Source organism: Hypomesus transpacificus, chromosome 15 (genome assembly GCF_021917145.1).
Source record: "Hypomesus transpacificus isolate Combined female chromosome 15, fHypTra1, whole genome shotgun sequence".
In the NCBI taxonomy this organism is placed as follows: Eukaryota; Metazoa; Chordata; class Actinopteri; order Osmeriformes; family Osmeridae; genus Hypomesus; species Hypomesus transpacificus.
This window is the reverse complement of record NC_061074.1, coordinates 5,261,130-5,282,130: the sequence shown is the minus strand read 5'-3', so window position 1 is coordinate 5,282,130 and position 21,001 is coordinate 5,261,130. Positions and strand designations below refer to the sequence as shown.

Genomic DNA, 21,001 nt, shown 5'->3' with positions numbered 1-21,001 from the left:
ACATAACATTTAAAAGAAAGCCTTATGTGATACTAAGCCTCACTTTTCATTGCATTTTCATGACAGGTTTAGCCAAACAGATGCGAGGTTTCCCCCTTTCTAAAGTGTATTAAATGGAAATCTGCAAGCGTTTGTATTAAAAGAAGCACCAGATTAAAGGGATTTGGATAAATGACGCTTTCTAAAACCAGCATGAGACCGTGGGTTCTTTCCTCAGGCACGCTATGATCCTTGTACTCCACACACACACACACACACACACACACACACACACACACACACACACTACAGCCAATGTGTGCGGTCCATTGGCTATGAAGTTTGTTAATAATTCAAGACAAATCAAATCTGAGCTGTTGTATGACCTCTATTCTAATATTGGTGCCCTTTGTGCTTACAATGTTTCCTAGTTGATTCAAACACATTAAAGTGTGTGCAGTATTCAAGTACATTTAGAAATGGATACTGATCTTTTGTTTATAAAAAAATCTGTCAGTGTGGATGTCCTGTTCACTTAAAAAAAACATTAGGATGAAATCATGCGCTTTTGTCTTGTTTTCTTGAATGGCAAATGTCTGTAATCTCATCCCAACTTCCTATTTTTTGGCGCAGGCATACTGGTAAAACTGTCCAGTCTCTGGCTTCGTTTTGAAGAGTTTATTTTGACTTGCACGTCTGTTTTCTGTCTGCCGAAAATATGTTCTGCCTCACAAGTTTTCCCTCCTCAAATAGGAAGTCAGATTAAACACAGTAGTACTGGAAGTAGTATACATAAACATTTCCTTGACTGTCGGAATGATGTTTAATTACTTTTCAGTTGACAGAATAGCCCATACAGTGTGCTTGCCACAGCCTTTTACTCTGAACAGTTTCACATAATCTACATTTCTTTCAAAATGGTAAATTTCTGACAATGCTGTCCATGACAATTCATTTGATACATTTTCATAATTTTGTCTGTGCAAGGATGACATATAACTAATTTAGTGAAACCAAAGTTAAGTACCTCTCCTGGAAAGAAACCAGTACACTGTACTTTAACATGGGATTTGAACCAGGGTTCAGCTCGTTACGTAGACATATTTTCAACTTGGAAGCTGTTAGTGGAATGGACCAGAGGGATGCTAATGGTATTTAGCACTCAGTCGTTCAGTCATGGATTCTCCTTCCTCTTAAGTTGCTCTGAGAGTCTGCAGGTGCAGGTTGCTCCTTAGATCTTGGCTCGGTGCATTTCGTGCAGACTGTACAGTCATATAACTCAAGGTCTCTAAGGAAAGGAAGACCCTCTCCTTTGAAATGTGTCTTTGAGGAGTTTAAAGCAGTTTGCCATATTTTCCATTTGTATGTTTTCATTCTGTCACTGATGGCTATATCTGTTTCTTAATTACCAGAATGAGTCATTGGGCTTTTAAATTTTTTGTACAACTTATACCCTTTTAACACATTAAGTTGGTATATTGCAAGTTATGGGTTATTAATAAATATTCATAATTCTCTGATCTATGAGAGCATTTTAACTCCTGAGATTAATGCTGCATTAATGTATTAATCTCTGTTGGATATTGATTTTGGTGGTATTGTTTCCTTATGTTGTCTGTAATTTAATGTTCCAGGCCATTAAATTATATTGATGGATATCTCAATGTGACTCTATTCTGTTATTGTCTAAGTGGCCAGTGTCTTATCAGTCTTTTTTTTACAAGGAATAGCTTTTGAGTTGCTTCTGTGTAGTGCCACCTGTGTGACTCTTGTGTGGTTTAGTCTTTGAACAGTGTGGCAAAAGAACACAGTTGCATCACTGGGGAATGTGTTTTCAATATGCCGTTGTACTGTACTGAACGTAGAGGATTTTTTATCTGGCAGGGCTGCAGACATGAAGTTGCGGTTGAACTTTTTACCCTAATTACTTTCCCGCTAATGCCCGCGGCGTGCCGGAATCACTGTGGCCCCCCTTGGGCCTGCAGCAGCCTCTGATGTGGCCAGCGTTTGTTGTGTGTTGGGTCCGAGAAGAGGAAGAGGACGGAAGGAGAAGGCATTTGGAAGGGAAAGGATGTGTGGAGAAAGAAGTGGGGGGGTTTGGAAGAACTAGTCAAACCTCCTGAATGTTGTGTCTCTTTTGCCACCCACATCTCTTGATTCCTATGTAAATATTGTAATTGCTGTCATCTGTACTTTTTTGGGGGGGGGTCTGCAAGTAGAAAAGACTGTTTTAAATCAAGGACAAAGAGTTTGATCTAGGTCCAAAGATTAGTTCTGCAAATTTGTATGTCCTTAGTTTAAAAAAAAAATTATAAAAAAAAATAGAGGATTTTCTTGACCCAAGTAGGTCAAAGAAGCAAGCAAAACAAGATGTGATTACATTTTAAATAAACAGATCCTCATAACATCCAATACTAACATAATTAGTCTAAAATAGGTGCATTTGGTTGGGACTTCCAAAATTTTGGTTGGTGTTAAAATATATATTTACAGTAGACGCATCCTACAAAATTAAATCCATTTGTTGAAACGAGCACAAGAATACCCAAAGTTGAAATGGAATCCCTGATGTGGGCATTCTCATCCCCTCTCACAACACTTCCAGCCTGCTGACATCCCGATCAGCATCATGATTGAAGGTTGTTTTTGTTTTGCATTTCCACCGTGTGATTGTCGTTCACATTCAGGCAACTCGTAAAAGATGGGCTGCATTCGGAAACGTGATGACGTTCTTCCCTTGTAAATACATTTATTTGGCTCGTTTTAAATCCCTTTCCAGGTTTCCCCCGGATCGCCCTGCCACAAGAAGTGGATGCGGTTTTTATTCAATGGTTCACTTTCATAAAACAAAAATCATACAGATTAAAACCCTTCCAATTCCGTCAACAAGAAGTTACCCTTTCAGAGAAGCGCAAGCGCAGCATACTAGTGTTACAGCTAAAATAACAGATGCCATAATGTTTCTTAAAAAAAGCATATGATTAAATGGTATGTGTTTGACATAATGGCCATAACGACCATTGTAAGCCGTTGTGTTGCTAAAATAGAGACTCACTCCGGTTGTAAAAGTCTCATACGGGTTCTGTGTCAAGTTTTCTTTTTTTATGTCTGCTAGCTACAGTAGCAGCACTGGATAGTAAATGACCCTGATTCATGGTCCTTTTTATTGGTGAGCCTTTTTTTGACAGGAGATGGATTTAACAGGTTACTAAATGCCTGTCTTATTTTAGATTCTTTTTTTACATTACTTTACAACATAGTACTTTGTAATTATCTAGTAATTTAGGATTAGGCAAATTCCTGTCTGATATATTGTGAGGTTGGAAAAGGCCAAGGTCATCCATTTTTCAATTCAGACCACTTAGTCTTTAAGATGGAGGTCAAGTTCCCTGTCTCAGCTCTGTGTGTGTGTGTGTGATATTTTTCCAGACATAACCTGTTATTCCTTTTCCCTGTTTTGCACCTTCTCAAAGAAAATCAAATGTACAGTCATTGTACAATGGAAGTGGTCTGAATATGAATATTTTGCAGTGTGTGTTTATCTTGTTCTCACACAGCAACTGTTTTTGACCCTTTTCTATCCATCAGACCCAAAGACCAGCTTGAGTAATAGTAATTGACACGTTGATCTAATCGCCATCATAACAGTCCTATTACTGAGCCAGGGAATGGCGCTCAGTGTCACCTTAACATGTGCAAGGACTGACAGTCAGCCATGATCCATAATGATCATTGTGATTTAGCCCTGCTTTCAACCCACGCCTCCAAGTCCCCAGCACCAGGAAATCATATTACCACTGACCCCACGTTGCTTCCATTAGAACTGGGTCATTTATTAAAATACTGCCAAAGCAAAACAATGGAATTGTGGGCCATTTTGATTCTATAATAGATGACTATCACTGTCCCATGAATCAATTCCAGGGTTCGTTGCTTGCAAAAAGCTTTGAATTAGATTGATCTGACCCTGATAATGCTGAAATCGATGAAGCAGCCGCCAGCAAACAGGTTTTTGAAAAGTGCAACATATTAATTGCAAGGTTTTACATTGAATCGGTAATCCTAGCTTTGCTGGGACACAGACGGTCATGCTGTTGTCTCACTGTGAGGTCTCCAGGAAAAGCCCTTCTGACTAGCAGCAGGGAGGTGTACTGCTCTGGAGATCTGAATACAGACTCCCACTCCTAATGGGACACCTCTTTTATCTTCTTTCTTACTGCTTACAGAGAGTGAAGGGTGGAATGCACTCACACTGACATGCACACAGTGTCGGACAGAACGACAGACACATGCACACAGTGTGCTCACACAGCTCCGAGACAGTGTTTTATTTCTCTGGCTTGACTGGGAGATCTGAGGGCTCCCGTGGCGCCGTGGCTGCAGCAAACTGTCCAGCCGCTGGCTTGGGAAGCATTCTCCAGCAGCCAGAGTGTGTGTACAGTATGCATGTGTGTCCCGTGGGCGGGTGTGTTATACGCAATGTCAGGGAGTGTGTATGTCAGGGTTTGGAAGTTGTGGCAGGGCCGAATTGGTTTATATTGTATGAGTGTTTGTGTGCGAGAGCTTGTGTGTGCTTCAATATATCCGTTGCTGTGAGACAGCGAGGGGTCGAGTGTCAGAGTTGGGTGTCTGAAGTTCGTGCGAGAGAGAGGGTAGGATGGGGAAGGAAAGAAAGAGTGAGACAGTGGGAGAAATAGGGGGTGGGAAGCGAGAGAGGGAGAGAGAGAGGGAGAGCAAGCTGGGTGTTGGGTGATTATTTTGGCTCCGTCTTTGGGAGTGTGGAGCATTGTTCGTGTCTGCGGCGTCTAGCCTAGCTCCCTGTTGTGGTGCTGCTTACACGCTCACACTAATCCTGTCATGGTCTCACTATAAACACACACTGGAACACCGGCCTGGTAGGATCAAAGAGTGGCGAACCCTGACATGGTGCCCCCCTGAAAGAACATTTACAGGCCTTGAGTCCTGTACGGCCCAAAAGCTCTTCACAAGCTGTACATTCTGTCCGTTACCATTTAATAAATAAGAACAAGATTTCCAACAAAAAACAGCCAAGCTAGCCTAGCTTAAAATTGCCTAGCATGTTTGGTTGCACGCATATTCAACTTCCATAAATTCAGCCAAAGGAAGATTAATTTTCTTTCAATCTGGTTTCTATTGGTTTCCCTTTGCCAGGGACTTTTTCCTGCCACTGTGCCTCTGTTTGCCTTTCTGGGGCCTCCTGTCCAGCGCCACAGACAGTAATACTGTTTGGCGTTTGCTGCTATGGCAAAAGCAAAAATAAATACAGTGTACAGAGGGTCGAACATGAACACCACTTACATAAATACCATGTCTACTTGACCAGAGAAAAAACGAGGAAACAAAATCAGAAAAAGAATATTCCTGTAGAAAGTGAGAGAGAAGGATGGACTGGCTTTTATTTTACCGGCAAAGTTCAAAGATGCTCTCATTGAGAGAATTACGACAAATTAAAACTCTTTATCTGGTCTCGATCACTGCGACGACATGGGGCTATCGAGTAGCACATGGCTGTGACGTTCAACAGCTTTTTCACATTGAACTCCCCTTAAGTGCTTCCATGTTCCTGGCAATTTGTGGCCACTTTAACATGTCTTGGCTGCTTTGTAATGCCCTGATATGTTCAAATTTCAAAAAAGGGATTTTTCAATGGCTCACCCGCAGTATTTCATCCACTGTTTGTGTCTATCAAGAGTTCTGAATGGGATTAGCAAATCTTCTTCCGCCATTAAAAGACAGGGAGTGGTGGTGCTTGAGAAGGCAGACGGACATTACATCTGTAATGCGACCACAAGAGACAATTTGGTCACTGAATTCGCATGGTGATAAGTATTATGACTTCTGTCCTAAGCTTACACAGCTGTTGTGCATGAAGGAGGTGGAGCCTAATAACTTGTTACTCATGGCAAATGCCTTAGGGGGAACCTGTTCATGAATTGTCAGTCCTCTGTCATTATTTAGGCTCGTTGGGATGACATATGTGGTTGTTGGACTGTAAGAGAAGATCCACATTGATCAAGTCATCAATTGACTTCCTTCCCTATTGACTAATCTCGTAACCATCACAAATCAATATGTCAGGAGTCTAGGATAGTACCTTACGCAACCACTTCAAAGTTTATTAAGTTTTACATTGCCTGTGATGACAGACCATTATTACTACTCAATGGGAAAGAGTTCAAATCAAGCAACATTTCCAAACCAGCATGTTATAAAGTCAAGCGTTTCGGAGCCAATTTATTTTTGCATCTCAAATGTTCTGCAGACCCTCAGGCAGAGATTGATGAGGATTACAATTGGATTGAATATGAACCAGAGGAGTAAATAGGCTTCTGAAAGCCAATAGCCCCATGTCTTTCGAAACAAAACCAATTCTACATCTCAGCCTCGTATCTCTATTGAGTGCTGGCCAATGAGGCACCACAGGCTTTGCCAATGGGGATCGAAAGTTAAAGACAAGGGAAAGAGGCTTGATGAGAATTTATGTTTGAATTTCCCTCTGCCAGCAGCCACTGGTGTTAGATAGCCCCTCCAATATTCCTTCTCTATCTGTTGATAGAGAAGCGTCCAGAAAATGTGTGCATTACATGACAAAGCGTTTCCCTTCTTGTGTTTCACCTCCCTTTCATTGTTGGTATTTTTGTGGAAGCAGGCCAGAAAGAGCCTTCTGGAATGGAAACATATACTGTGTGAAACCTCTAGAGACTTTGAAGAGGAAAGGAAGAGATGCTTCTTGCAGCCACACAAAGACTGTGTGTGTCAAGAGTTTACGCTTGGCAAAAGAACATGAAGTCATGCATCAAATGATATTGCCTGCTGATGATCAGTGTTCCAAATTGATCTTTGATGTGTAAAATGTTTCTGCTTAAAGAACAATTCCCCCGTACTGCTGTGTGGACCTGTACTCTCTACGGACAGGGGAGATGGTCAAGTCTATTCAGTTCAAGACACCCATCTACGACCTACACTGCAACAAAGAGTATGTGCAATCTTTCTGTTTCCCACTTTTTACCACACAATGCTGAGCTCATTGGTAGGACTCATTTAATGAATTGTAGTGTTTTCATTAAAAGCAGTGTGGAGAAAGAGCTTCAAGTCCAAGGTGAATTAATGCCATTCTGGCACCAGCAGGATTTGAATATGTATTAGATCATGTTGCTTGATAAGAAATGCACTGGTTTTCATGTGTTTCTTTTGTTGTGTATTTCTGCAGATATCATTTGCCTAAATTTGATTATTTTTATTCTTTCAGGATTCTGGTTGTTGTCCTGCAGGAGAAGATAGCTGCATTTGATAGCTGTACCTTCACCAAAAAATTCTTTGTTACAAGTAAGCCACTGTGAACTCTGCGACATCAACAAGGGACTTTTTATGTGTCGTTTAACACCAGAACAAGTTTATTTTCTTTGTCACTTTCATCCATAACAAGCTAAAAGCAGGAATTCCCCTCTGATTAACTTCACACATTGTACCTCTTATCAGCTTGCAGCACACTTGCAACACAAATACACAGACATTTTAGTCAAGAAGCTTTATAAATAGCTGAATGCTATTTACACTTACTAAAAAGAGACATGCAATAAGTTTATATGGATGAAAGCATTCTCAAACTGTTTTTATTGATATGTCAAAATATATATTTTTAATTCCCAACCCCTCTTCTGATGCTAATGTCCCTATAATAATAGGAAAACAAGTCAAAGCCCAAAACACATCAGAAGACCATCACTGTCCACTTAAGTCATTGACTGCAGTAAACTGCCATTAGAACCGTCTTTAATGTGTCTTGTCTTTGTCTGCCTGCCTTCCCAGTCGGTCTGGGCCACAGGAAACCAAACATACTCAATAGTTATTAAATGTTCTATTGAATGAGGCTTCCGGATTGTAACATAGAGACACGTCTTTTGGGGCGGAAGAGGGGCAAGCACGATAGCATCCTGTGATGTGGGTCCTGATTTGATGAGGTGGCGTGTCTCTGTACAGTGTTGTTCTTCATGGAGGAGATGGGGGCACATGTTTTTGAGTGTTCAGGGGCTAGGGCAGCTGTTTTAACGTTCCTCTAGACTTTCTTGAATGGTATAGATAGACCATGGAGATGCCTCTAAAATGTAATTTTTTTGAGGATGATAATATTTTGAGTACTCTCCTTTCATTTTCAAATGTATTCCATGATCCTGAGCCATTGTTTATCTACATCCAATATTTTCACTCTGGATTTACTAGTGCTTTCTATAATAATTTCTTGAACATTTCTTTGGGAACGTTCACATAGACATTTAGACTTTGTTCATTCCCCGTTTCCTCAGTTTCTTGTCCTCCCCTCCCTCCCCTCTTTCTTATCCTCTGTTCCTCCTCTCTTCACCTCTCCTCCCCCCTTCCTTCCCTCCTCACCCCTCTCCCCACACAGGATGTGTCAGACACATGTTATCTCACTGCCTGGGCTCCCTTTGGCCTTGGAGAGGCACAAAAGGGCTTTAGCATTACTACTGTGCCTTGTGGCTTACCTCAAGCCCCATACTCCCCGCCTCCCCGGCCCCAGCCCCGGCCCCGGCCCAGGCCCAGGCTCGGCACACTAAATTACTGTCTGCCTCCATCTCATCTGCACCCTGAGTACTAAATTACTGTCAGGCTGTTCTCTTCCCCCTACACTCTACGCCACATGCACTCACATGACCTTGTGGGTGTACGTGTGTCTTGTGTGTGTGTATGTGTGTGCTTAATTGTATGTCATGTGTCTATTTTTTATTGTATGGTGTGTATGTGTGTCAGTTTGGATGTTTATATACAGCATGTTCAATGTCAATGGGTTAGGATTTGTCCATGTCTCTATCTGCAGGCATTTATGGCAATATCCATCATGTCTACAGCTCTGTTTACGCGCACATGTGTATATGTTGTGGTGACTGTTTGATGGTGGTGGATGTGATTCATGCTAATTTATTTCCTACACCTCTACTTGTATTTAAAATAGTACTATTACATTAGTACATTACTGCTGTGCATGACAGTTTTCATTGACAGCAGTTTTTCCCCTCATAGTTCATCTGCTAGGAAATGTATGTATTTATCAATAAATAAGTGTTGTTTGTTGCCATTAGTGTAACTGGAAAGATGCATGTATGTGCACGTGTGTGTGCATGCATGTGTATGTGTGTTTGTGTATGTATGCTCACTGCTCCCTCATGGATCAGTGTGTCTGCCAGTCAGTCAGTACAGGAGCCATGCTCACTTTATTGGGTGCCACAGACTCCATTAGGTCATGCGGCTCAAGTGAAAAGGAAAACGACACATGCACACACACCCACGCAAACACACACAGACACACACAACCTTCTGGGTCATTCCCTCGTTACCCTGTCATTAATCTTCTCAAGCAGGATACTCCTTACTAACACATTAATGGCTTAAGAGAGACTCAGACAGACAGTCATATACTCAGGGGACATGGGGCCCCAAAGAAAATGGCTACCACATTAGCAGAAATCACTGATAACTAAATCTGACATACTTAAAGCAAGGGACATCTATTAGTCTTTCGCAGTGCATGCCTCAGAAAGTACAGTTCCAGAAGATAAAAATGTTTCTCATTCAAGTTCATTAATGAACAAAGTCAACCTTTTGTATTTCCAGGCTGCTACCCATGTCCTGGTCCCAACCTAAACCCGATAGCCCTCGGAGGCCGCTGGCTAGCCTATGCAGAGAACAAGGTAGGGGAGACTGCACACACATTTATGCACCCGAATGCAGATGTGCTTATCACTACAAAAGCAATCCCCCCCAATTTCCCCTTCTCTAATCTGCTGAAATATCCAATTCATTCCAGGAAGAGTCCACTAGAAATGATAGCATTTGAAAATCAACAGATGTAAAGTTCTTTTTTGGGCAATTTAATGAGATTTTTCGCATTTGTGGCCCGTATAAAAAGCAAGTCTGCAATATATTTAATGGATAATTGAGTCTGGTAGTTTTCTGATAACGTTGGGCCACTCAAAGTAATTGACAGATGGGGTCAGTGTTTGTGTAACCGCCTGTTTTTGGTCTGGAAAACGTTCTAGAAAATTATTATTATAAAGCAAATCTGTTTTGTATGTCTCTTTGGGACGTGGGTTTTTTTTTACTGGGAATAATATTTCATATGGACTATTTACGATAGCTGTAATTAGTGCACTTTAAGCTTCACACCTGATTCTGAAGTTATTTAATTCAAGTTGTTAATGATCCTTTGTCTGGAGCTTTTTCCAACGTCAGGTTCTTCATCTCACAATCAATAACTTCGTATCCTTCGTTTCCACATAGCTGATCCGCTCTCACCAGTCGCGAGGAGGCGCGTGCGGTGACAATGCCCAGTCCTACACAGCTACCGTCATCAGTGCTGCTAAAGTGAGTTGATGTGCAAGCACGCACACACACATAAACCTAGGTCCTAGTTGAAAAACATCTATCGTGGTCTCTTTTGAATGGCTATGTGATTACCAACATCTAAGCTTTCATACGAGCTGTTATTAGATCCACCTTGCTTTCCTGGTGAGGGAGACACAGTTATGAGGCACTCCATCAACCCTGCTTGTCTAAAGGAGCTTTCACACAGTAATCCATCCCTCAATAAGTTTGCATTACTACTCTGCTGGAGAGCACTGCTTGGGCTAAGTCGCTAACTGCTAACAGCCCTTTGATACCAAGCTCAATTTATGTAGCCGGTCGCTGTTTTGCGCTTGCGTAGCGACTCCTCATATGGTTTCAGTCTCTTCGCATATCCACCCCGTCTCCCATAAGAGAAGCAAATTGATTTATGAAGGCTGAACAACTTATTCCCCTGTTCCGTGCCCTCCATTCTCCTTAATGAGCACTAACGGCTAGCGTGAGAGAAGCCCCATTAGCGAGCTAATGGTGGCATACATCAAAAAGAGCTACGTTGCTAAAGGGATTGCCTAGCGGAGGTAAACAAGGTTAAGGGGTCCTGAAATCCAGACATCTTGTCTGCTGTACCCGTGGACGGCCTACAACCATATATCTCAATACACGTGTCACAGCCTCCCCTCTAGTCCGTGTAGCGACCTTCTGGCTACAACTTAAGGTATAGCTGCGACCCAGACCGTCAAGTTGGGTCGGGGTTGTGGAAGGTTTCTAAAAGGAGACCAGGGAGAGGGGAATAAGTCAAATATGGACCAGACCTTAAGAGGACGTTTTTTTAAACCTGCTACTGTATCCAACTGTAGGCTGCTTTATTCTTGCTCATATATCAACTGTTATTTTTCAGAATGGATGCAACTTTATATTTTTACTGGTTTTAACTTTTCATTTCATACACCTTTAGGTGGAAATGTGATAAGCTTTGCATTGCCTCATAGTTTTAAACACTCGAAGCACAAAGGAATGTGTGTTTGTTTTTCTGTCTGTGTGTGTGTGTGTGCTCTTCTGGAGACTCCTGTGTCCTCTCAGGTCCTAGCCAGGGTGTCTGACTCAAACACACCTCTGTGGCCCCGCTGAAGGAAATGGATAATGCTACTTAAGTGGAGTCTATCTCCCCCTCTACACTGTACTGAACTAATGGAGTCAGCTGTGGTTCTGTGTGTTTCTGTGTGTGTGTCAGCGCAAAGGGCCCCAGAGAGCCTAATCAGGCATTCAGGCCAGGCAGCACTGTCAATACGGCGTGGCGCCTCGTGTTTGTCGGATTTGTGGATCACACACACCACTCCCTCCTCTCGCTCTGCGACTCCGCCATGCCCACTAACAGACTGTCTGCCTGCGCGCGTGTGTGTAAATTGCTGGGAGCCCCATCAATTATTAAGCGAGGCGTTTGGCTCCTAATTGATCAACACTAATGTGTTTTCTAATCACTGCAGGTGGAGTTCTTAGTGCTAGTCCAAACAGGAGCCATTGATCTGTGCAGAGATTCCGGGTGGGGTTGTGGGGGACTGGTGGCAGACACAAAGACAGACACACACACACACACGGCTCCTGCTGTTTCAGCACTCCCCGTCATCATCAGCTGGCTGGATAGCACTGAGCAAACAGGCACTTTGACACACACACACAGTCACACACACATACACAGTCACACACACACACACAAGCACCCAGACGGAGTGACTGGTAGTTGTCTATTGACCACCAATGCAGCTCTCACCCAGCCGTCTATATTGACCAACACTCCAGTACTGTCTCCCTCAATGCTAAAATCCATCACAGAACACAGGCTGAGGTGGCCCTTTTACAAGAAAGATCTCCCATGCAGACCTCAGCCTCATGTTATCTGTCAGTGACAATGAATGTTTGAATTGGACTTGTTTGAACTGGACTTTGCCCAACATTACTGTCAAACACAAAACAACAGTGTACTGATCTGTCTCTTCATTCTCCTATTTATTCTCTTTTCTCTCTCATATCTCTCTTTCACCAGACTCTAAAGACAGGTCTAACTATGATGGGCAAAGTAGTGACTCAGCTGGCTGGCACCCTGCCTGCGGGCACCCCAGATGAGGAGGGGACACCGCACAGCGCCACGCGGCGCAGCCCTCACGCCCCCGGAGTCGTCACCGTCATTGACACGCACACCGTTGGAGAAGGACAGGTATGGGTGTGTCTTTGACTGCTTTAGGCAATGGCATAACTGTCAGTTTGTCCCTTGACTAAATCTATTTATTTTTGGTCAACTAATGAAGGTCTATTTTTCCCTTCACCTTCCCTTAAATCTAAAATAACTTTTCAATTGCAGTTAGAGCCTTGCTTCTAAACCACTGTGGCTGCCCAGAAATGGCTGCCAGGTGGCCAAACCCCATCCCTTGGTTTAGACAAACACACACAGACACAGCAAAGGTTAAATTGGTGTACTTTTTAGCAGTTCATATTTTCCCACCTTCGTCAAGTTCAACCTCAATAAACACACCTCCCGGGTTATTCTGCGGATCGCTGGGAAAAGGGAGGAAAACCTTCCAGGCCAAACCTTTTTCTGCCACCCGTGTGCTAATGTGGCAGCCCACCTCACACCTCACAGACACATTCAAAGGTGTGATTGGATTTGCTTGCATACACGTTTTCACAGCTTTGGGTTTTTGCTACCATGGTCCTGTCTGTTTTTAGCAGTGGGTTAGGGGAAGGGGGGAAACGTGCTAGGTAAATACGTTGCTGTTTGTGTGTGAGTGTGGTATGTGTGTGTGTGGTGGTGGTAAGGGGGGGGGGGGGGGTTGTATGAATGAATGAGTTGCGAAGCACGCCAACAGCAACCTCACAAGACGTTAAAAGGTACTTGTACTTGTCAGCTTCCTGTCGTGAGAGCACTGCCTTTTACCCCCATTCTGTCTCAGCTTCCTCCAAGAAACTCAACAGGGACAGAGTAAACAGTACGATACAGTTTCTGGACTAAATCTTAATACTCTAACACCTACGTGTCATAGTTTGAACTCCTTGCTTCTGATCTACAACCAGAAAACCAAGTGTGAGAAGCAGAAACCTCATCAGAATTGCAGCATTTAGCCTACATTTTAAATCCCACTAGCACTAACTTGATAGGAGGAGGGAATATTATGGCCACCATCCGTCCCACTGTGCACATGGGGCTGTCCTTTCAAGCCTGTCCACTCCTGGTGCTCATCGTGCCCCCTACACACACACACGCACACGCGCACACACACACACACACACACACAGTGCTTCTGGAAGCCTGGACCCACAATCCCTCAGAGGCACGCCTGCACTGTGTCACCAGACGTTTTGCAGTAACCCTACACTCACCAGGAGCAGGGGAGAGACAGAGAAAAAACACACGAGCAGGAGGACGAGGAAACATTTGTATTTCATTGTGACTTCAGCAAATAATTGTGTCCGATGGCTCGGGATGAAGTCATGATATGATTGGTTTCTCAACCTGGTTGCTCTAACATTGGAACAGCCTCAGTCTTGTTGTTTGTCCACCTCTTGTGTGGTGGAAACATCTTGTTAACTGTTGTTCTCTCTCTCTCTCACACACACACACACACACACACACGCACCTCCCCTTACTCCTGTGTAATAGGCTTACCCACCAAAGCCAGCCCTGGTCCGACACTAATTCTCTTTTCAAAGGGCTCCAGCAGGATTCCCTCACAGAACAACATTGTCTGCCTGCGCCATAATAAAAGGGATCTGGTTTATGTCACCCAGCCGTTTCTTTCTTTTTCTCCTCCCCTTGTTCTTTTTTCTCTCTCTTTCCCTCTGGTGTAAAATGAAGGCCTTCGTTTCTGCTGGCTGTTTTCTGTTTGGACCAGCTCTTATTAAAACATTTCAACCCCACTCGTCCCTCATGCAGCACTGGGGCCAGATTTGACACTGCTCTCTGTCTCTCTTTCTTTCTGTCTCTCTTTCATTCTCTGTCTTTCTCTGTCTTTCTGTCTCTCTGTCTTTCTGTCTCTCTCTGTCTCTTTCTGTCTTGTTCCTCTCCATCTATCTTTTTCTATGCCGCTTTCTCTTTCCTATTTTCCTTCTCTTTCATGCTTGTTCTCTCTCTCTGTATTCCTTTCTCCTTCTCCTTCCCTCCTTGTCTCATGTATGGGCTTAGTTCTAATCTCTGTTCATGACCTAAGTTTATATCATAAACACAGATGCTGGGAGACACACACTTGAGTTTCAGGCGTTGTCCGTTTACTAAGATGTACAGAGAAAATACATTTTCTGGTGAACCGATATGTAAACCAAGTGGGTGAATTGCTCTTTCATAAGAGGATATTGTCTATCCACAAGGGGGCAATACTCATTATCAGTGTGATTTTTGACTCTTAGTTTTTCTGCACACAGACCTTAAGATGAATCAGCATAGTATGTAGATGGTGCTGTAGGCACCAAAGTCATCACACTGGATTTTTTGTCCGTCATCTTCTGGTAAGCAGTGTGTCAAGGGGGGGAACAAACAGAATATGTTTAGTGGCTAGATAGAGTATTAATATGGAACTTTGGAGATCTTGGAAAGTCCCATTGTGGGAATGTTTTGGCTGTGGTGCATGACCATGTGTGTGGTGTTCACCTTTCAGGTCCTGGTGAGTGATGATTCTGATGGAGAAGGAGTTGTGGCCCATTTCCCAGCCCACGATAAGCCCATATCCTGCATGCAGTTCAACCCCAGTGGTGAGTACACAGAGCACTTGCAACACACATGCACACACACACACGTGCATGTAAAAACACAAGTGTTTATTTTGGACCGACAATACCAAGCTGAAGGTTACTTCAGGAAGTTTAAGGGCTAGTTTGGCAGTTTCAAGGCAAGTGAACGATGTAGAGGAATTGAGGCTTGAAAATACATTTTTGGGGAGTGTGTGAAGTTCTGTGTCTCTTATGTGGCGCAGCTGTCCCCGTGGTAACCCTTGTGGGGGGACTCCAGGGTAGGGTGTAACTGGGCCTGTGATGTGGAGAAGTGTGTCTGATGTGTGTGTGTTACTTGTTGAACGTCATTTTTTGTCATTCTCCCACTGTGGAGTGAAGTGCCACTGTTACTGCAGGACTTGGTTGACCGAGTGGCCTCCATTGTGTAAAGGCTGCAGGTGAGCCCAGCCCCTGGCTCTCTCTCTCTCTCTCTCTCTCTCTCTCTCTCTCTCTCTCTCTCTCTCTCTCCCCTCTCTCTCTCTCTCTCTCTCCCCTCTTTCTCTCTCTCTCTCTCCCCTCTTTCTCTCTCTAAATCTCTCTCTCTCTCCCCCTCTCTCACACACACACACACCACTGGCTAGGGACACAGCCCTTTTACTTACTCATACACACACACACTTTTTGACTGGCCTTGATGTCTAGCCGACACCCTTAAGAGCCGCCCTGGGTGTATGAGGTATTGGGTTCCGCTCATCTTCTCACTCATAAGAGGGCTATCTTGAGTCTGGAGTGTCTGTGTCTGGGGTCAGCCCCCATAATTCATTTGACATCCTGTCGTCTGTGTCACAACACGGTCTCAGCTGGTTAAAACACAATGTAAACCATCCATGCCATTCTCCACCGTCACTCTCTCTCTCTTTCCTAGTCCTCTCTTCTTTTCTCTCTTTCCCCTCTCTCTGCCTTTCTTTCGCTCTTTGATTTTCTTTCTCTTTATTGTTCCCCTCCCTTCAGTTGGTCTTCAGTTTGAGCCAGAGTGTCTTAAACCTGCTTCACTCTACACCACGCTGTGTCCTGGCTTCTTTTGTGTGTGTGTGTGTGTGTCTGAGGGCCTGCTGGAAGTGCATGTAATAAAAAAGCTGCTGAAAGATGGCGCTCACTGTGACCTCCAGTTCCACTGGAATTCTTCACATGCTTAGGCTAAAGACTGAATGGTGCTCCTCCAAGGAAAAGGGTCATATTGAAGACAGAGGCACCAGTGTCCACACACACACATACACACACGTTAGCACTGTACTTATACAAAACAACATTGTACTTACACACTCCAGCACACACTACACACACTTACTAAGTTCTCATGCTTACACTGATATTCTATCTATGAGCTCTTGGCTCATGAGTCATTGTATCCAAGACAATGACTCTGGCATCCATTGCAGGCTGTTCCCCAGGGGAGCACCAAATTGTGTGTTTTTGTGTGTGTGAGTGAAGTGAGAGAATGTTGTCAGACTGTGCTATGTGGAGGTGAAGATGAGACAAAATGTTTCTACTCTTCACCCTCCCTCCCTCCCTCCCTCCCTCCCTCCCTCCCTCCCTCCCTCCCTCCCTCCCTCCCTCCCTCCCTCCCTCCCTCCCTCCCTCCCTCCCTCCCTCCCTCCCTCCCTCCCTCCCTCCCTCCCTCCCTCCCTCCCTCCCTCCCTCCCTCCCTCCCTCCCTCCCTCCCGCTCGCTCGCTCTCTTTCTTTCTTTCTTTTCATTTACACACAAAGGCACACAACACACAAAGTACTAGTACCCACACTACCAATATCAATAAGAGCTCTCGGCGTATGAGTCATAGCTTCTCAGACAATGACCCACACATCCATAGCACGCTGTTCCCTGGTAAACACCCGATTAAAACTAGAAGGACAGGGCTTAAACTCTGTCAGACTCAAGGTTGATGAATCAGGCTCTGAACGCAGGGTTTTATGAGTGGGCCTGACATTTATGGTATTTCAAAATGCCAAAGATTTTAGATCGTACCTTGCTGGTGATGGATACAGGAATTAGGCTTGCTTGATGTAGACCAGCATTTCAGTACGCTACTCTTGAGATTTAGCAGCAGCCGTAAAACAATGGAGAAACAACGCATGCATACTCCCGTGTGCTCAATGTCTGGGCTTGAGGTTTCATCCTGGTCGGAGAAGTGCTCATCTGGATCTGCAGTCCATATACGGTTTGCCTCTAATGTCCAAGGCCTACTGAATTGAACAGAGGAATTGATTTGAGACATCTTACCAGATTTGTGATACCAAACCTCACAAAACTAGAGACTGAATAACCACCATTAATACATAGATAATACATAATACAAGTTAAGAAGCTGCATGGTGAAGGGCTTCTTGTCTGCCCCTTTGTGACCTGGCACAAACACCTCAAGGGGGCGCACATGGTTCACAGAGGTTCCCTTGCGTCAACCTTTGCCCCATAACTGTGTGTGGAGCCGGATTGAACAGGAGATAAAGATCATGGTGCCAGCGCTCTGGTCAACCGCACAGCTACGGTCAACCGTGACCGGCTTTCATCTTTATGACCAAGGTTCAGAGAGAAAGCCTTCACTGTAAAATGGACCTCAACACACAATCCTACCTCCATTCACAACATATTGGGTCTTTAACTCCAGGAAAGCTTCGGGGCCAACTTTCAATTAGGTAAGAATGCCGTCAAAACGCTTTGCTGGCTGTGGGAGATGGGGTGGGCGTTCAGTAAAAGGGACCTAAAGTTACACGTATCTGTTCCAGAAGAACCCACAACGTCATGTTCAAAGAAAACAACGTTGTAGTCCCTGTCTCACAAAAGAAAACAACCCCCCCCACACACACCCGTCTCTAGACAACCCTCAAGTCAACAAGCCAACAAGCCAACAGCCCCCCAGCGCCCGTTCCATTACTCTGCCCCAGCTGTGTGCTTTTAGATAACCCCCCCACCCCCCCACCCCCTCCACACACACACACACACACGCACCTGTCTGACCTAACTCCCAAATAATGATATGTGCCCGTTACCGCTTAATTGCAGAACCCCTCATAAGTGTTTTGAATTATTACATTGGTCAGGCACTAGAGGAGCACCCCTGGAAAACAAACAAGCGGCCCTCATTTTGGTCCGTTAATGAGATCAGGACGAATGCTTGCCGCAAGAGGTCCTTACTAGCATGCTATCATTTGGGACTCTTTAATCATTAAGCCGTCCGCATGATCAAAAATGTCTCTGGCATTGTTGTCTTAAGTACTGCTGGTTTCCAGGACTGCCAGGAAAGGAGCCTGCAGTCCTGAAACTGTGCTTGCCTTCAAGCTGCCCCGACTGGCCCAAGATGAACTATTCCAGAAGCTCAGTCCCAAAAAAAAGTGTATGTTTATGTGGGTGCCTACGTGTCTCTGTAAATGTGTGTGTGCGTGTGTGTGTGTGTGTGCTGGGGGCCAGGGAGTGTTACCTCTGTGATCTGGGCCTGTATGTGGCTCCACTGTGGTCAAGTGGAGGACACCACCCCCCTATAACGTCTAAAGTCCCAGCATGAAACAATGCCATGACTGGATGCGTCTGGAAAGTCCAGAGCCTGCTCTCCGGCTGTTATGTAACAAACCCCAAAGGCCTGTGTATGTTGGACTCACAACAGAGAGGGGGGGGGTGGTGGTGGGTGGGGAGGTAGCGCAGCCAGGCCGCGGACGGTGCAGTTTTGGGGCGGCTGGCGCTCTGTCACTGTGGCGTCTCTGCTTTCTATTCCTGGTGGTGTAATTAGAGGACGGCGTTGAAGGCGGTCGTGGAGCGTTCCTCTGAACAGCTGCAGTGTGTTGTGTGTGAGCTGTGAGTGTTTTTCACCTCGTCGCGCCCACGCTCCTTGACTTTGGTCATCGGCTCGAGTCGCGGGTCAGATAGCACTGTGTGTGTGTGTGTGAAAGAGAATGCATGTGTGTCTGAAAAGGGGATTCATCAGAGAATAGTATCAGACTGCTGTATGGCGATGATTAATAAACAACACATAATGTCCCTCCACGCTTCACCTCTCCTCCCTTGCTTCTTTTTCTCTTTCTTTCTATGTTTCTTCCTTCCTCTCTCTCTCTCTCTCTCTCTCTCTCTCTCTCTCTCTCTCTCTCTCTCTCTCTCTCTCTCTCTCTCTCTCTCTCTCTCTCCCTCCCCCCCCCCGAGGCTGCACCTTCATTTACCTCAGAGAATAGAACCGCTCTTAAAGAGAGGCTACATGTATCTCTCTCTCTCCTTCTCCATCTCTCCTGCTGTCTCTCCTACTGTCTTTCTCATTCATCTCTCTTTCTGTGGAATCGATTGATATCACTCATGTACACTAGGCAACCTCCTCTTATGTAACCCCCTCCCTTCTTCCCTCTTTTCTTTGCCTTTCCCACAAACGCACACACAAACACACGCACACACGCACACACACACACACACACACACACACACACACACACACACACACACACACACACACACACACACACACACACACACACACACACACACACACACACACACACACACACACACACACACAGCCTCTTGTGCACACTCTTCTACAGTGCACTGTTAAAACCTTTCTGACATTGAATCCCCCACACCTTACTACAGCACTCCAACCAAGACTTTCTAATTGAGCTTCAAGACGGGAAGTTTTGGAATCTCTTCAAAGGATGTCACATGAGGCCTGAGCACATGTCATGCCACGCTGCCACGTCCCACCAAACCCCCGGCCCGTGTTTAGCAACACAGCGCTGTAATGACTAGCCTGTGGAATGGGCCGTGACTGCGGAAAGCAGCGGAGCAGCTGTACTGTGATGAAGATTCTCTGCGGTGTCATAACTTTGTCCCTGCGTCCCACTGATGTGTGAGAGGGAGCGGCCCCCAGCCCAAAGCCCCAGATCCCACACACACATGCTGAACACGAGGGAAGACACCCCGCGCTCACCAGCGGCCGCACACACGCACACCAGCCCCGCTCATTCGGCATGAAACGAGCTGTGTCTTCGCACAGAGCTAGTAATTAGCCCTCGCGGCTCCCCCGCCTCTGTGATTTACGCCTGAAAACATGCCTCAGACGATGAGCAGGCGGCCGCCTTGGTATCTTCTCTAGATTCTGTGTGTGCTTGTGTTTGTGCCTGCAAGTGTCCAGACAGCTGTGTGTTGGTGCACATGCCGTCTGGGTGCTTTGTAATGCTTTTCTTTCTAACCCAGGGTGTGGTTGCGTGTGTGTGCAGTTCTGCCCAGCTGTGGGGCTGTCCACTGTGACACAATCAGTCTAGATTAGGGAGCGAGCCCCCCCCCTCCCATCCCCCAGTCCCAGGGTGGGGGCCACGAGTCGGTGCCCTTTCCCTTCCTGCCCACGACTTACCAAGGGGCGAACACGGGCATTAGCGAAGCGCCTCTGGCTCCGCATAAGCTCCATTTCATAATGGCATTAACCAAAGCTGATGATCTATATAGTTCCCCCTAGAGAGGTCTGTCATAATCTATGTAATACTCTCTCTCTCTCTCTCTTTCACTCTCTCTCTCGCTCTCTTTTATTTGTTCTCTCTGTTCTCTCTTTATTTCTCTCGCTACGCTTAGACCGCAGTTTCTGAGCTGTTCAAATCTCCCGTGATGATTGTTTTGGTTCCTGTTGTGATGCTGAGTGCGGCTGGGGCTGGGGCTGGGGCTGCCTCTCTGGGTCTGCCTCTCTGGGGCTGCCTCTCTGGGGCTGGGGCTGCCTCTCTGGGGCTGCCTCTCTGTCTGTCCAGCGTCAGCCCCAGCCGGAGAAAGCCAGTTGGCCCGGAGCTTTCCGCTCATGTGATCTGTTCTCACTCTTTCAGCCTGTCGTCTTTGCTTCTTTTTCTTTCTTTTTCTCGTGCTCAAAGCCAAAAGAATAATTTTCTTGGCCTTCCGCCCCTAGCTCAATTGCCTACAACTTGTTTGTGACT

At 45.2% G+C, this 21,001-nt stretch overlaps 1 protein-coding gene across 2 annotated transcripts in view; it reads left to right on the top strand.

Annotated features, from left to right (window-relative positions):
- Positions 1–21,001, top strand: part of LOC124478114 (BCAS3 microtubule associated cell migration factor-like) — a 62,244-nt gene that overhangs the window by 14,047 nt on the left and 27,196 nt on the right. For both annotated transcript variants that reach the window (XM_047036254.1, XM_047036253.1), the window contains exons 8-13: positions 6,869–6,976; positions 7,250–7,326; positions 9,628–9,704; positions 10,294–10,377; positions 12,398–12,568; positions 15,000–15,093. In XM_047036254.1, coding sequence (XP_046892210.1) covers positions 6,869–6,976; positions 7,250–7,326; positions 9,628–9,704; positions 10,294–10,377; positions 12,398–12,568; positions 15,000–15,093 — 611 coding nt within the window. The remainder of the gene's footprint in view (positions 1–6,868; positions 6,977–7,249; positions 7,327–9,627; positions 9,705–10,293; positions 10,378–12,397; positions 12,569–14,999; positions 15,094–21,001) is intronic.